Source organism: Aptenodytes patagonicus, chromosome 2 (assembly GCF_965638725.1).
Source record: "Aptenodytes patagonicus chromosome 2, bAptPat1.pri.cur, whole genome shotgun sequence".
Lineage (NCBI taxonomy): Eukaryota > Metazoa > Chordata > Aves > Sphenisciformes > Spheniscidae > Aptenodytes > Aptenodytes patagonicus.
Genome location: NC_134950.1, coordinates 63,422,053 through 63,437,238, shown reverse-complemented (window position 1 = coordinate 63,437,238; position 15,186 = coordinate 63,422,053). Strand labels below are relative to the sequence as shown.

The window sequence follows — 15,186 nt, the reverse complement described above, 5'->3', positions numbered from 1 at the left end:
TTTCATACAGATTGGCTTGCTTCATAAAAAGAAATCTTGCCATGTAAAGTTAAACAGCAGTTTTTATGCTACCATATGCAATGATAAGAAAAGAATTCCTTCTTTCTTTTTTTTTTTTTTTTTTTTTTTTTTTTTTTTTTTTTCCTCTCTGCAGGTAAGTTAAGCCTTGCTGTTAACTTAAGTACAGAGAGCACAGGCCTGCTCTGTTTACAACAATTTCATTGTGCATGGGTAGAGTCTGATTTTTCTTACATAGAGCATTTTTCCCTCACAAAATCAATTTTTACTGAAACAGGCACAAATAATTTTTGATATGGAATATTCTAAAACAGATTACAAATTTATGTCTGTGTTTTCTTAATATTGCTGCTTTTGCAAAGTGAAAAACAAATCACAAGTATTTGACCTATGGGAGAACTTATCTCTTTTTTTTTTTTCTTTTTTTGTCATCTCCCCTTCATTCTCCTTCCTTCTTTACCCTCAACACTTTCAGATTAACAACAATATGTTAAACAAATGCTAAGATGCTTCCCCTCTGAAAAAAAGTATTCTGATCACTCATTGTACACTTGATTTACACTCTTCCCCTACATCCTTCAAAAAGTTAGCACCTGAAATGTGTATGGATATGTAGGATTATTTAAATTTTTCTAGCCCTATTGCCATTAAAAAGTCAGTCCCCTTCACAGACTTAGAAGCATATTCTAGCATTTCTGTGTAGTGTTGAGCTTTCTTTAGTCCTGCATAAATTAGGCATTATTTGTTAGGAATCTGTTTCTGTTGTGCACTAGAATCTATTGTCTTGTTATATTCTGCAGGTATTATTAGAGATTTGTTTTAAAAAGATTATAACCTAGTCCTTTCTTATTACATGCATGTGGAATCTAATCAAATACGTTCTAATAAGGAATTTAGGTCTTTTCATTTTCTACTTTCTGTTAGGAAATTTGGCTGGTTACCTTGTTTTGTAATAGCATACTGGATGTAAATCTAATACAGTTTTACTTTTAGGCAGAAACTGTTGAAAAGCTGTATGACATCTTGACTTCTGATGCTGTTGACCTAGTTTTACGAAAGTCTGCAGCCGAGCAGCTAGCTATCATTTTAGAAGGTAAAATTCTTGAGAAAATTTGTATTCATGTGCAGATCATTGTGTGAGCTTGCAGTTTTGCTAGCTTTTCTGTATGTTTCTGCTAAGGGTACTTTTTGTAGTTTTTATATATATTGTTGGACCAGAATTTTAAGACTACCAATTTAAATCTACCAACTCAAATTAAAAATTAGTAATTTGTTGTTGTTTCCCTCAAGAATAAGAAATAATGGTCTTACTATTTAAAAAAAACAGCTCCCTTGTGTAATAGAGGAGTAAGCTGAATTCTCAAAGTTCTGTAAAAGCTTTTTTTTCTGCTTTTCCTTTTTAATGTTTATCAAGTTGTGGATCTGTCTCGGAACTAATGGTGCTTCAAATTTTTTGGTATTGCTAACTCAGATACTCAGTCTCGAGTGAGGGAGGTGATGGCTGAGGTAAAATATTGTCCTGGTTTTGGCAGGGATAGAGTTAATTTCCTTCCTAGTAGCTGGTACAGTGCTGTGTTTTGGATTTAGGACAAGAACAATGTTGATAACACACCGACGTTTTTAGTTGTTGCTAGGTAGTGCTTACACTAGCCAAAGACTTCTTAGTTTCCCATGCTCTACCGACTGAGAAGGCTGGAGGTGCACAAGAAGCTGGGAGGGGGCACAGCCAAACTGGCCCAAGGGACATTCCATACCATGTGACATGCTCAGCATATAAAGCTGGGGGAAGAAGAAGGAGGGGGGGGACGTTTGGGGTGATGGCGTTTGTCTTTCCAAGTAACTATTACGCGTGATGGAGCCCTGCTTTCCTGGAGATGGCTGAACACCTGCCTGCTGATGGGAAGTAGTGGATGAATTCCTGATTTTGCTTTGCTTGTGTGCGCAGCTTTTGCTTTACCTATTAAACTGTCTTTATCTCAACCCACGAATTTTCTCACTTTTACCCTTCTGATTCTCTCCCCCATCCCACTGGGGGGGGAGTGAGCGAGCGGCTGTGTGGTGCTTAGTTGCTGGCTGAGGTTAAACCACAGCAAATATATATATATTTTTGGTGTTGTATTTTAATTAGGAAAGTTAATTCTTAGATTACACAGGCTAGCTAAAGGGATCTTATACTTAGTGAGGAAATTCTTTTATCATCCTGAATTTCCTCCTCCATTTTGAGTTAGCCTAAGTAGTAACTACAGTTAAAATGGATTGAAATGTCATTTGTGTGAATGAGGATTCAATAAACTAAAGCTAAGCTTCCATGATTATACCCTCTTTCAATATCAAGAGGCAGACTCCCTGTGGCATTTCATCTAATATGTTTGCAAGGAAAGTGTTTTTCTCTTTGCTTTTTATAATTTATATCATTTATAACCATAAGTTTGCATCACAGGTGTGGTTTTATAATTGTGTTGCTCACAAGGGGAGAAATTATAAATTCTGGTAAAGAAGATCTGATTGAATTAAGATGCAAGTAAGCAATCTTGCATAGAGCATTATTTGGCTCCGTGCAGGGTCGTAACTGTAGAGTTCCAAACCTAGATGTTTGTACTGTACCTACTCAAACTCAAGCATGTTTTCTTCAAGGAACTCAAATCCTAATGATAGAGCATTAGTTTTTCACCATGGAAAGGTGAGGTCTTAGATAATATTAAAGTAACATTTTTCTTATCAGAAAAAATGATCACAAAAATGAGGAAATGTCTACTTTGTCTTGCAAAATAAATTTACTTATTGCTGCCAAAGTTTTCAGATGTCAAAAGATAATATGAAATATAGCATAGGATGAAATTGTAAAGGAAAAAGTGCAGCTTTATCAGGACAAATTTCAGATGAAGGATCACTTTATAGGTATTTAAAAAAAAAAAACAAAAAACAACAAACCCAGCGAACCCAAATGACATAGCTTTTTTGTTGTTGTTGAATATTCTTAGACCGGATGCTCTGAATGATGAGTTCAGTGGAAAATACACTAATGGTGATTGTTTTTTATAAAAAACAATTTTAGTTCCATATTAAATTGTTGAAGACTTCTTAAATATTACAAGTGAAATCCTCGTTTGGCTGAAATAGAGTTGCACAGGGGATCACTGTAATTGTGGAACATAACGATCTTATGGGAAGTTATGTAAGATATTTAAGAGTCTACTGTTCAAGAGGCTGCTATAGTCAGATAACAAGACTTCGAAGAGGCTTGCCTTGGTAGAGCTAGAGCTGTACTTGTTCTCTTGACTAGCGATTTTGGAAACTTGTTCTCAACAGCAAGAGTTTGTGATCTTGCAGAAAGAAGTTTAATATTAAACTGGTGCAGAACCAGTGATTCTTACTGTCTTGTTTTTCCTACAGATACCAAAATGCATGGCATTGTGAAAAAGTTAGGTGTGATAGAAAAGATTTTGGCTTACCTTAATGAATGTATACATGTGGATGGCAAGGTAAAACTATTGTTACAAGTTCTTCTGCAAGCATTGCACAGCATGACAGTAGTAGAATTTGCCTCTTTCTGCATTTATAATGCTAATCTTTGTGCATTAATTCTGCACAGAACACGTTTAGTAACAATTGTAACTACAATATGTGTATTGTTTATTATATTTTTGATAATGCTAAAATTCTCTTAATGGAAGAAGATTGGTTTGCCTACCTATGAGAATAGTTAGCCAGAGAACGGTGTGTGGTGTGGTTCAGAAATATACCAGAACTTCCCTGAAGCTTTCTCAGTAGAGACCAAAAAAAAAAAAAATTAATGACCTTAAAAAAAAAAAAAAAGAAAAAAGTGTTAAATTGTATATCATAGTCTTTAAATTTAAGTCCTGAAGCGAATTATAATTAAAAATTATGAGATGTTTTTGTAAATGGGAATCTACGTGTCAGATTGAATTTCAGGTATAAGCAATTTTCTGACCAATAGAAAATCACCTCACCAGGGAGAGTCTCAGGAGATAAGATCGCATTTAGAGTTGAGTGTATATTTGTTGTAGATGACCAAGCTTTCCATTTTTGTAATATGTCTAATCTGATGCTTGAATTCTTCTGAAATTCATTATTTGAAAACATCTTATGCAAGCTTATTTAGACTATAAGTTGCTCAGCATCACTTCACTTTTTGCATATTTCTTAGTTTGCTTGCATAGTGTTGTTACAGCAGTCGAACAGTCCAAACCTTGAGTTATTTTAAGAAACCATGAGAATTTTTATATAGTGATGACTTCTCTCCCAAAAGTGTACAAGAGTAAAGAACTGCTTGATACTTAGTGGAATTCCTCTTATTTGTCAAATTAACGAAAATGGCATTCTTCTTCGGTAATGGTAACATTTTTTTCCAGATTATCAGTATCTAAGATTATTTTATCCCTGGAGCATTAGGGAATGTCTAATCCCGTTTATGATAGCTTGAATATGAGTACTAATGTAAACCACTGAAACCCAGTTGGAGAAATTGAAATATTGAGTTCTTCAGGTTTTTTTACTGTTTTTTTTTTTTTTTTTTAATGTCAGTTTTTTATTATCTTACCTTTTTTAGAGATACAGAGTAATGCAACTTGTTTTGTTTCATTTTGGATAGTGACTAGGTATTAGCATAATTACTTAATAATACAGAAATACAAGCATGGGAAATATATTGCCTTAAGCAGATCCTTCATAGCCAGGTAAGAGTCTAGGATAAACTTTAAAATAATGTTTTTAGCCCTTTATAAACTTTAATTTAATCCAGGAAGGGCACAGGCAAGAACTCTCTAGGGGCTGTGGCACCTTTCTTTTGCATATATGGTTTGTGGAATGTAGGGTCTTTAGACTAAACAGGATGTTCAAACTTTACATGATGAAAGTTGCAGAGTATTTTAGAGGAGAAATCTAAAATAGCACGCTGAACAATGAATGGTTTAGATTAAATAAGCAGGAGAGCGTAAGCTGACAGCTGTATATGAAATTCCACTTCTTCAAGTGCTAGCATTCAGAAATTTGTTTGTCGGCTCTGTGTTGATAGAAGTTTTGGATCCCAAATGCTCGGCTCTGTAAAATAACTGTAAAATATTTCCTCTACCAAATGATGAAGTAGTCTTATTCAAGTCTCTTGAACACAAGTGGAGGTCCCATCCTTAGCTCCCTCAAGCTCTGACAGTTCAAACTACTTCCCAAGAAAATAAGCTATTCACCAGAATAGACAATAAATGAAGTAGGAGCACTGCTTACCTCTTGTTTGATATAGCTTAGTCTAAACACAAAGTAATTCTGGTTTCATTAGGACAAAGAAAGACCATGTAGGTTTGATTAAATAAGTCATTAGGACACTACCCTGAGGGAATCTAGCCCAGATTCTGGTTCTCCCCCTCAAATGATTTTTTTTTTTTTTAATTTCATCCTAAAATCAATAGAAAAGAAAAACAAACAAAAAACCAAACAAAAACCCTTGCATGTTCTTAGAAAAGCGGCTACCAAGAAAAGGATAAAGGACGTAGTAGATGGAAAAAGCACCATTTAAATAAGTCTTTATAAATAGCTGTGCAAAACACTCTTTCCATACTAAATAAGCAGGGCTTTTGTTTATTCAGTATTAAACTAACCTGTATTTGGTGATGCAGTTTACAAAACAAAATTTAAGGGCAGAACCTCAGACAAGCAAAGTGATGGTACTGTGAAAGACATACTGTCTTCTCATTCTTAGGAGCAGGGACTTTGGTCATATTTTTGGCCATTCACTGGTACTTTAACTTTTAACAGGCTGGTTTCCCTTCTTAGGTTTCCTGATCTGAAGGATTGGGACCCAGAAAATGAATATGACACAATAAGCTATTTGCATTTAAAAAAAAAAAGAATAAGCTTATATGGTTGTAAATATTTGGGTTTTTTTGGAAATCCTTCAGCTCATATATATATGCTTCTTAAAAATACATATTTTGGAAGCAAACGTTATAATTGTGTTATGGTGCCAGAGACCAATAAAATGACCATCAATTACTAATAAAATAAAACCAGAAGTGAATAAATATTTTCTAATGAATACGCAGTTATCATCTGGATGAAATGTGCTTGTCTAAGAAAGTTCTAGGTTTCGCTACTATAAATGATGGAATGTACTGCTTCATAGCATGAGTTTGTATTAAGCATCTCATAATAGATTGTCCTAATTGTTATCTGTAGTTAATTTTTTTCTATGTTATTGCAGCTTATGGAATCCATAGTGTTACCATGTCTAACACTCTTACGCAAACTTGTATATGCTGATCCAGTTGTTCGTCTGTCCCTAGCACAGCAATCATCTTTACTGCTGTTGCTATTCCGAGGTAAAGATTCTATTTTGACTTTAATATATACATGGAAAGAAAATGTGTGAAATATGGTTAGAAGTTTAACCAAAAGCCTTAAGAAGCGTGGATCACTTCAGAATCTCTGATATTTAAAAGATAAATAATTGTGTGCTAGTGTTACCCATGTTGTGGCATCTGTTGAAGATATTGGCAAAATGACTGTGGAAACCAGTTGTTTTTAACGGGTGTCCTTCTATGTATTATTAAATGTCAATGTTTTCCTAACACATTTTTAAATATCTTTATTTTATTCAGTTTCCCTGATATTCCAAAATGATCGTGCTGTTTTAACTGAAACTACAGTATTGCTTTGTCTTCTGTTGTTTGATGAAGTAGCAAGAACAGAAACGTGGTATGAAAAAAAGTTATTTAATGGCATATTCTCTAGTCAAAATTTAAGGTTTTAATGAAAATAAGTTTTTATATATATTCAAACAAATTATACCCCAAACTTTTATATATCCAAAATTGCATATTTATAGGCCAAACAAATTGTTTCAATATTTGGGTTGCATGCTGTATAGGTCTACTTGGCATATTTGTGCAGCATAAATACTTTGTACCTCAGTGTTAATTTTAAGTTTACTTTAATTTTCAAAGAACCCTGATTGGTCTGTAATCCATCTTTTCCATAAATGGAAACTACACAAATCAAATAGCTAGCTGTAGGCATGGGGTTTTTTAACTTATTTAGAATTCTTCTATTTACTTTGGCTTTTAAGTGTAGTAGTTGTCCTTAAAACAACAGACCTCAGCTTATGATATTTTATTATTTGAAATTTGCATATACTTCAGAAAAAAATATGCTTTTAGAATTCGCACACATGAAATATACTGAAAAGAATTATGATGCATATTTTTTCTCTAATAGAAAAAAGGAAACAAGCATGTGCTTTGGTATGTTATCTTTAATTTTTATGTGCAGTACATCTGCAACAAGTATTCTGTATGTGTGTGACCTAAGAACTATCTTAATATTGCATAATCGTGAAGAAACATTGTTTATTAATACAAATTATTCATCAATGGGTTACTAAAGAGCTGGCTGGAAGAAAAAATACAGCTATATCTGAATAATAAAGAAATATTAAGTGTAGCAATAGTAGAAAATCGAAGCTTAAAAGAGGGAATAATAACTATAACTTAATCTCTTGCAGGGCTGATGGCATAACCAGTAATGTTACTAGCCTACCTGCCTTCAGTTTACCTGTTGCTGTTGTTAGAAGGTATGTGTGAGTGGGTTTGGTTTTTTTTTTTTTTTACAGTTAACTTTGCTTCTTTCCATTTGCTGTCCTTCCTGAAGTATGGAGGTGGGAGAATGAAGAGAAACATTTGATGTTAAATCCAAAGTTGTCTGAATTTTTAAAGATGGAGTTTTTTCTCCAAGTCTTTGTTCTCTGAAAAAGAGTTTCAAAAACTTTTTATTTGCAAATTTAAAAGCTTGCTGTAATAGAGCATTTAATTTAAAAAAAAAACAAACCAAACAACAACTTTTTAAATTTATTTATTTATTTATTTTAGGTATCATCTCCCAGTCAGAATCACTGCTCATCATGTAGTTAGCCCTAATACTGTTGTGGTGCCATTGTCTTCTGAGTGTTTGACTATGAAACCTGTGTCAGATATGCTTAAGATGGCTTGGAATCTGTCGTGGTACCATGGGATTGAAAACCTATTGCAACCAATAAATTATGAGAAGGAAGCAGAAACGTAAGCCATTTTATTTTGATTTTAAATCCCAATATATTTCAGTTAAATTAGTGTTCCATCAAATTTAAATAGGTTTTCAACTTCAAACAGCAGTTCAAGTTGTTACTGGTTTGAGAATGCTGTCTTCTTAAACGTAAAGGATCACATCCCAAGAGGCTGTAGATATGTTGTCACAGCTAATGTTTTACCTAAATTGCATTTATACATGAAATCTAGAGCTTGACCCAACTTTTATTGGTGGTCAGACTCATTTCAAACAATTTTAAATGGGCTCTGTGACTGTTTTTTCTTTGTAGTCGTTGTGGTTTTTTAGGGAGCTGCCTCTTTCCCCCTTTATAGTTGCATGGCTTACTTTTTCTCTTCTCTTTCTTTCCTTGACAATTTAAATTTCAAATAATTATTATTTTTAATGGTAATACTAAGAATTATGATAGATAATGAAGAAAATTCACTTTACATCCTTTGAATAGCTCTTGATTAAGCATCATTTCTCTCTTTGAGACTATTTTATTTATAGAACGCAATGTCTTAGAAGATCCTTGATATAATAGGACTGAAATGCTTGTATCTGTATCTCTGTCCATCTCAACAATTTTTCAGTTTTGGCTTGTGTCCTTTAAGGGGTCCTACAAGTTTTATTAGTAAATAGTGTGGTTCTGAGCCATTGGAAACTTTGCAGTTTCAAATCAAAATGATTTGATAAATCATTTTCATTTTAAGTTCCCTCAGGCAAAAAAACCTCAATCTCTTAAAAAGAAAATAGGAAAATAGTGTAGTCCAAGTGGCCAATATTCAGAATAGCGTGGAGGAAAAGTTCGTTACAAACTATGTGAAGAGCACCTTTCAGGTAACTTTGAGAGGTGCCATTTTTCCCAAGAACCCAAACAGCTCAGGATTTAAACGTGGTGGGGTTGTTATTGTTGTTGGGGTTAGGTTTTTTTGGGAGAGGGCGGAGGAAGAGAAAGGATTGGTTAATAAAAATAAATTTTTAAGGCAGTTTATGTTTTGTTTTCTCATTTGAACTGGGAAGTGAAGGAGTCAACACTCACTGAAATAGTTTGTAAAGGTACTGGCTGTTAATGATTTTCTCTTATGCCTTTTCAGATTTTTAGACTCGCTAAAACTATCCTCAGAAGACATTCTTATACTCAAAATAACTCACACAAACTATGGACTGCAGGATTGTCTTAATTCAATCATTCAGGCAGTATCCCACAGGGATGTTAGGGCTGCTCTCACTAGGCTTAGTTTTTACGTTCTGAATGACAGACTTGGATTAAAATGCAGTTCTGGGTCTTGTGGAACCACTTTGAAAAGCTTTGTTTGGCAAAAAGCAATAAACAGGTAAGCATATTGACTACAGAAATCCATTAGAGATTATGATGCTTAAATTGTAAATTTCCTAGTTTTCCTATTTTCATATTTATGGAATTGATTGTCCATGCACCTCTGATTCTGATACATATATGTTGTTCCCTCTATCTGCTGGAGGGACAACACAGCAGAGCGTAAGCAGTCCAGGAGATTCCTGGAGAGCAGCAGTGACAACTTCCTGATCCAGGTGACAGAAGAGCCAATGAAGAGAGGTGCTCTGCTGGACCTCATGCTCACAGACAAGCAAGGTCTCATTAGGGATGTGAAAGTCTAAGGCAGCTTTGGCTGTAGTGACCATGAGGTAGTAAAGTTCAGGATCCTGAGAGGAGGGCAAAAAGTAAGATCACAGTGCTGGACCTCAGGAGAGCAGACTTTCGCCTCTTCAGAGATCTCATTGTTTAGTGTCTGATGGGATGAGGCACTGGAGGGAAGAGAAGCCCAAGAAAGCTGGTTAATATTCAATGATCACTGCCTCCGAGCACAAGAGCGGTTCACGCCATTGAGCAGGAAGTCAGGCAAAAATGCCAGGAGGCCTGCACGGATGAACAAGGAGCTCCTGGCAAAACTCAAACACAGAAAGGATGGCTACACAGGGTGGAAATAGGAACAAGTAACTCGGGAAGAATATAGAGACACTGCCCAAGCATGCAGATTTGCAGTTAAGAAAGCCAAAAGCCCACCTGGAATTGAATCTGTCAAGGGATATCAAAGGCAACAAGAAGGGCTTCTATAAGCGCATAGGCGACAAAAGGAAAACTAGGGATAATTTGAGTTCACTGCTGAATGGGGCAGGGGCCCCAGTGACACAGGACATGGAAAAGGCTGAAGGTCTTGAATTCCTTCTTCGTCTCAGACTTTACTAGCAAGATCAGCTTTCAGGGATCCCAGGTCCCAGAGACCAGAGGGAAAGTCTGGAGCAAGGAAGACATACCATTGGTGGAAGAGGATCAGTTAGGGAATACGTAAGCAAACTGGATGTATATAAGTCCATGGGCCCTGCTGGGATGCACCCATGAGTGTATCCTGGCTGATTTAGTTTCTTGTCCACTTTAATCAATCAAGGTGATTGGGAGAGGTGCCTGAGAATGGGAGGAAAGCAAATGTCACTCCTATCTTCAAGAAGGGCAGGAAGGAGGACCCAGGGAACTACAGGCCAGTCAGCCTCACCTTGATCTCTGGGAAGGTGATGGAACAGCCAAACCTGGAAACCATTTCCATGCACATGAATGACAAGAAGGTCATCAGGAGTAGTCTGTATGGCTTCACCAAGGGGAAGTTGTGCTTGACCATCCTGCTGGTACCCTTCTAAAATGAAGTGACTGGCTTGGTAGATGAGGGTAGAGCAGTGGATATTGTGTACTTTGACTTCAGGAAGGCTTTTTTACACTGTGTCCTGTAAGATCCTTGTAGAGAAGCTGATGAGATATGGGCTGGATGAGTAGACAGTAAGATGGATGGTAAACTGGCTGAACGGCCGGGCCCAGAGGGTGGTGATCAGTGGTATGAAGTCCAGCTGGAAGGCAGTAACTAGCAATGTGCCCCAGGGATCACTATTGGGTCCAATCCTGTTCAACGTCTTCATTAATGATTGGGATGATGGGGCCAGAATGCACCCTCAGTGATTTTGCTTACGTTACAAAACTGGGAGGAGTGGCTGATACACCAAAGGGTCGTGCTGCCATCCAGAGGGACCTCAACAGGCTGAAGAAGTGGGCTGACAGGAACCTGATGAAGTTCAACAAGGGGAAGTGCAAAGTCCTGCACCTGGGGAGTAACATCCCCATGCACCAGTATATGCTGGGGTTCACCAAGCTGGAAAGCAGCTTTACAGTAAAGGACCTGGGGATCCTGGTGGACACCAAGCTGAACTTGAACCAGCAATGTGCCTTTGCAGCAAAGAAGACTAACAGTATCCTGGACTGCACTGGGAGGAGTGTTGCCAGCAGGTCAAAGCAGGTGATCCTTCCCCTTCACTCAGTACTGGTGAGGCCACACCTGGAGTGCTGGGTCCAGTTCTGGGCTCCTCAGTACAAGAGAGACATGGACATACTGGAGAGAGTCCAACGAAGCACCACAAAGATGATGAAAGACTGGAGCATCTTTCCTATGAGGAAAGGCTGAGAGAGCTGGGACTGGTAAGTCTGGAGAAAAGAAGACTCAGAGGGGGGAATCTTATCAATGTGTACAAGTACCTGAAGATGGAGCCAGGCTCTTTCCAGTGGTGCCCAGTGACAGGACCAGAGGCAATGAGCATGCACTGAAACACAGGAGGTTCCCTCTGAACATCAGGAAACACTTTTTTACTGTGAAGGTGAGCAAGCACTGGCACAGGTTGCCTGGAGAAGTTACGGCGTCTCCATCGTTGGAGATACTCAAAAGCTGCCTGGACATAGTCCTGAGCTACCAGCTCTAGGTGTCCCTGTGTGAGCAGGGGGGTTGGACCAGGTGACCTCCAGAGGTCACTTCCAACCTCAATGATTATGTGATTCTGTAATTTATGTACACAAAACTAGCAAAAAATAAGAACGCTATATTTAAGATGAGGATTATTTAAAATGCATGGTGGGCTTTGCTGCTATTATTAATTGCTAGTATTTAATAGCCAATTACCTTTTTTCTTTCCTGTCTGTGGCCCTGTTAAGATTTTTCTACCTTTTACTGTATGCAATTCCATGTTTACTGTATGTAAATACACCTTTTAATATACATAACAATTTTATAATAATACACAAGAAATGTATAATAATATATAGTAATATAGTCAATATTTTATGTAAAAGTATTCAAATATATGTAACTTAATTTATATAATAGGTATAATATAATTAATATAATTCCATATTTGTTATATGTAAGTATATGTAATATACATATTTACTCTATATAATTCCACATTTGCAGGTGACCAGTCCTATTAGGCTGAGATCTTAAACTCTCTTTTAATGTGCTACAAGTGTGAAAGTAAATATTTTTGTTTGCATTTCAGGTTTCTGCAAGTGCTTCCAGCTTCTGTGGAGGATGAGAAGCTTTTGGTAGATGTCTTAAGATTTTTAAACAAATTGCTTAGAGAGCAGAGATCAAGTTTGGAGTCAGACGATCTGAAGTGGATTCTGAAATCATTGCTTAAAAATGTAAGAATATACCTAAGAAGTTAGCTGTAGACTGTAAGAAATGATATAACTGTGAACTGGTTGGCTGGTTTGCTTCTGGTGAGTTCCTTGAGGAAAACGACTTCTCTCAACAAAAGCAAGAAATAGCAGATCTTGTGGTATTAACGTCAGTTACTTTGTGGTCAGTGCTATGGTTTTAGTGTTTGGGGAAGTTAACTTTGAACAAGAGTAAATTTCCTTCTCTCCTTTACTTGGTATGTGAATTGTTTCTCCAAACTCAAATATTGTATTTGCCAGAAGCAAGCAACATCTACCTGTGTGTATCTTGCTCTGGTAAAGTTAACTATGGTAATATGGTTGTATAGAGCCATATAACTATAGTTAGCTATGCATAGCTCTATATGTACATATAACTATATATACTTGTATGATATGGTTAACTTTGTAACTGTACATACATATGTGTGTGCATACATATACAGCTGTATAAGGTATACTTAGCTACATAACTACATATGTATTATCTGTGTAACTTAAAGAATGAGGTTCTGTACAGGTGTGTTGGAACCTTCTGTTTGGCAAAGAGATATAAATGAACATTATCTGTCTTGCATTAAGAACAAGAATTGAAAGTTAGGACAGAAGTTTTTGCTTTCAGTGTGTCTGTCACTTAAGTTTTGATTTTAAATGGTTATAATATGTCTAAAATATTTTTATAAGCATGAGGGAGGTATTATATGAGCGTACAGTTAAGTTGCTGTAGTTAAAATGCCTGTATAATATTGAAATAATGTATTTTTTTTTCTTTTCAGTTTTTCTAGAGTCCTGTGCTTTTTATTTGAGAGATCCATTCTATCCGATACCATTCATTTAAGATGTGTAAAATTGGAAAGTACAAAAACAAATAGGAAATTAACATCTTAAAGCAGTATAAGACAACTTTTATTGTATTTGTCAAAATATAATAATTCAATCTTGCTGTATAAAAACATTAGTGAAATGCCAAGGATGAAAGTGATGTCTGCAGTTTTAGAAGTTTGCAAAGTACTGTTCTTCACAAAGCAAGGGCATACTGCCCACATGCAAGATCGTTCATGGTCTTACAAATGGTATCATGTTAAGTACAGTCTGCATGCACTTGCATTTTCCCATTTTAAAATACAATCTAAACACTTAGGGGAAAAAAAAAAAGCTAGTAGACTTCATTTCAATTACTTATAGAATTCAGGTGCTTCAATTTTTATGGCTAACTGGGAATCCTATAAAACTTTGTAAGTATGGCCCATTCAGTATATTAATATAAAATCTTATATCAAATGATTTTAAGTCTTTCAAGCAACTGAGACATACAAGATACATCTTGAACTAATATTTCTACAATGTGTTTTCTGGTTTTTGTGATCTATTTTTTTATTGCAGGTTATTGCTGTATATAACTTTGACTTTTCTTTCATGCTTCAAAATACACTGTATCATGGCTTAATGCCAGGAAATTTTAAAGGCCTAACAGTAGATTCTTTTATGGTGTTTAGTAGATTCAAGAATCAAGTAATTGCTAATTACAGCAATTTTTTAATGTCCTTTTTACAGAAATACTTCTTAGTAAAACGATCATGGAATTTGGAATTTATAATGTGTGTTATTTTCAAGCTCTCAACAGAAAAATGGCTTTAGTGTGGGCATTAAAATAGGATTTAAACAATGCATTATGTAACTGTATTTTTATTCTTTTCTTTTAGAAGCCAAAATCCCTTTTGGGCCTCCTGGTGCGACCAGAATCGCAAGGGCGGGATGAAATAGATGAAATACAGACTGCTGTCAGGCAGCAACTGGATAAAGAACTCATTCGTCTTTTTAACACATTATTATTTTGTTCCATGTCACTGACTGACAGGTACAGTGTAAATGGACCTGCACATGTAACTCTGACTGGGATCATAATACCTACTGCTGCTGTATCTCGGTCAGAATTTGAATATAATTACATCATGACTCAATCATTTTAAACTGCAAAAATGGAATATACTCCTTTTGAAGTGAAGATTAACATTAGATAGGCCTTTTCACAGTAAAATTAGGAAATTAACTAGGAAACTTGGAAGAGTATGTGCTAGTGGTCACTTCTTCAGCAAATGGTAATAAAACTGATTGCAGGGAGAAGATGGGTTATTTCTTTTTCACTGCTGGAAATTTGCACAAGCAAATGATAACTTGGTTGATTTTGTAGCATTTATTTATAGCAAAGTAAAACATTGAAATATTTGAATATCAACAAATGTTTATTTTCATTGAACTGCTTTTTGGCCTAATACAGTATGTCAGTGCACATTAGTGATTGTTTAGGACAGCTACTTCCAGAATGAAGTTACAACCTTTTCCTGTCAATCAAGGAAACACAGAAATTAATTTCTGTTAGTTTTTTTCTCTGAGTTTCTAATATAACGTCTTCCCACACCAAATCTCTCTGCCCAAGTGTATTCTAAGAGATACTAAAATTGCAGCTTAAGATAATACTTGTTAATTTAAGTGCCACAACATAACTGTTTGTAAAGATACTTTCAAAATGTTACCTTCTTCATTCTTCCCACGCAGTTACTCATTTTCTAAAAATTTTGACA

The 15,186-nt window shown here is 35.8% G+C and overlaps 1 protein-coding gene across 3 annotated transcripts in view; it reads left to right on the top strand.

Moving 5' to 3' along the window:
* RTTN (rotatin) overlaps window positions 1-15,186 on the top strand; it is a 92,663-nt gene that overhangs the window by 29,663 nt on the left and 47,814 nt on the right. For 2 of the 3 annotated variants that reach the window (XM_076330062.1, XM_076330061.1), the window contains exons 19-27: window positions 1,012-1,111; window positions 3,412-3,500; window positions 6,233-6,350; window positions 6,630-6,726; window positions 7,532-7,600; window positions 7,896-8,084; window positions 9,189-9,428; window positions 12,445-12,589; window positions 14,308-14,462. In XM_076330062.1, the coding sequence (XP_076186177.1) occupies window positions 1,012-1,111; window positions 3,412-3,500; window positions 6,233-6,350; window positions 6,630-6,726; window positions 7,532-7,600; window positions 7,896-8,084; window positions 9,189-9,428; window positions 12,445-12,589; window positions 14,308-14,462 (1,202 nt within the window). Of the gene's footprint in view, window positions 1-1,011; window positions 1,112-3,411; window positions 3,501-6,232; window positions 6,351-6,629; window positions 6,739-7,531; window positions 7,601-7,895; window positions 8,085-9,188; window positions 9,429-12,444; window positions 12,590-14,307; window positions 14,463-15,186 lie in introns of all 3 variants that reach the window. The other variant, XM_076330064.1, reaches the window with a different exon arrangement.